The sequence below is a fragment of the Cyprinodon variegatus genome, unplaced genomic scaffold (assembly GCF_000732505.1).
Source record: "Cyprinodon variegatus isolate N-32 unplaced genomic scaffold, C_variegatus-1.0 Scaffold4434, whole genome shotgun sequence".
Classification (NCBI taxonomy): domain Eukaryota; kingdom Metazoa; phylum Chordata; class Actinopteri; order Cyprinodontiformes; family Cyprinodontidae; genus Cyprinodon; species Cyprinodon variegatus.
The window spans coordinates 2,525-3,686 of record NW_015154887.1 but is presented as its reverse complement, the minus strand read 5'-3'; the positions used below and the strand labels follow the sequence as shown (position 1 = coordinate 3,686).

Below are 1,162 nucleotides of genomic sequence, written 5' to 3'. Positions count from 1 at the left end.
CATCAACACCTTTGTTTCTAGATGTTGGAGCTTGGCCTGTTTTCCAGTGTAGTCCTGTTTCTCTGACTGTGACTGTCTTCCATCGTCTGTATTTTATGATTGTAAAATATAACTTTTGATAACAAAAAAACATGAAAAAATAGGAGTTTTAAAACTGACTGAACTTTAAGACTCTTCACCTGTTTGAATATTTAAGATGTTAAAATTCTTATCTTACAAAACTTATTCCGTAAAAATTCAAAAAAATAAAAAACAATATCCACCGGACTTGGTTTCCAAGATTTGAAGACGTTTCTCCACCTCTCCAGGAAGCTTTCTCAATTCAAATGTCTGGATCCGCAGTGAGTTTGAGTCTTATATAGACTTATCCTATGGATATTTTTTGAATTTTTACGGAATGACTATGACCTGGATGACTGAGAACCTTCATGAGCATACTTACAAAACTTAAAAATAATGGAATAAAAGTAAGAAAATATTCTGAAATAAAATTTTTATTGACATATTTTGTAGCATTTTTGTTTTGTTTGGAAAAGTCCCCAGCCAGAAGCTCATACTTATTTATGCCAAATTAATCAGAATTTGTCTGAATATTCCTCTGTTCTGTTTGGAGGAAGTTTTATTTTTCTGGATTTCACAGGAACTCGGTTAGGGATGATTAAACCAATGAAGATGCGAGTCTGCAGAAGAACAACCACACATTTTTTCACAGTTTCTGTGTTTTATTGAAGATCAGGTTGGATCTGGAGTAAAGCTGCTCAGCATGCTTAGTTGGCAGCAATGATCTGGTCGGCCCAAGCACGCAGCTTGGTGACACGGGCGTAGACTCCGGGGCTGCTGGTGGAGCAACGGCTGCTTCCCCAGGAGACGATACCCACCAGGGTCCAGGCGCCGTTCTTCTGGCAGACCAGAGGACCACCAGAGTCGCCCTGAGGAGAAGAACAGCGACACCCCAGCAGGTTAAATGAAAACTGTGAGGTCAAACAGGGGGAACAGAACTGGATCAGAATGAAACTCTCACCATGCAGGAGGAGGCACCGGAGGCTCCGGCACAGATCATCAGGTCGGTGATCTGGCTGCCCCAGTAAGTGCTGCACTGGGAGTTGGTGAGCAGGGGCAGAGCGGCCTGCTGCAGCAGGGGTGGGGTGTCATTATCTGCAAA

At 42.3% G+C, this 1,162-nt stretch overlaps 1 protein-coding gene across 1 annotated transcript in view; it reads right to left on the bottom strand.

Annotated features, from left to right (window-relative positions):
• Positions 1–718: 718 nt before the first annotated feature.
• The window catches only part of LOC107081356 (chymotrypsin A-like), a 2,854-nt gene continuing 2,410 nt past the window's right edge, over positions 719–1,162 (bottom strand). The window contains exons 2-3 of the mRNA XM_015369549.1: positions 1,022–1,155; positions 719–929 (exon numbers count right to left, since the gene is read on the bottom strand). Of these exons, the coding sequence (XP_015225035.1) occupies positions 768–929; positions 1,022–1,155 (296 nt within the window). The 3' untranslated portion in view covers positions 719–767. The remainder of the gene's footprint in view (positions 930–1,021; positions 1,156–1,162) is intronic.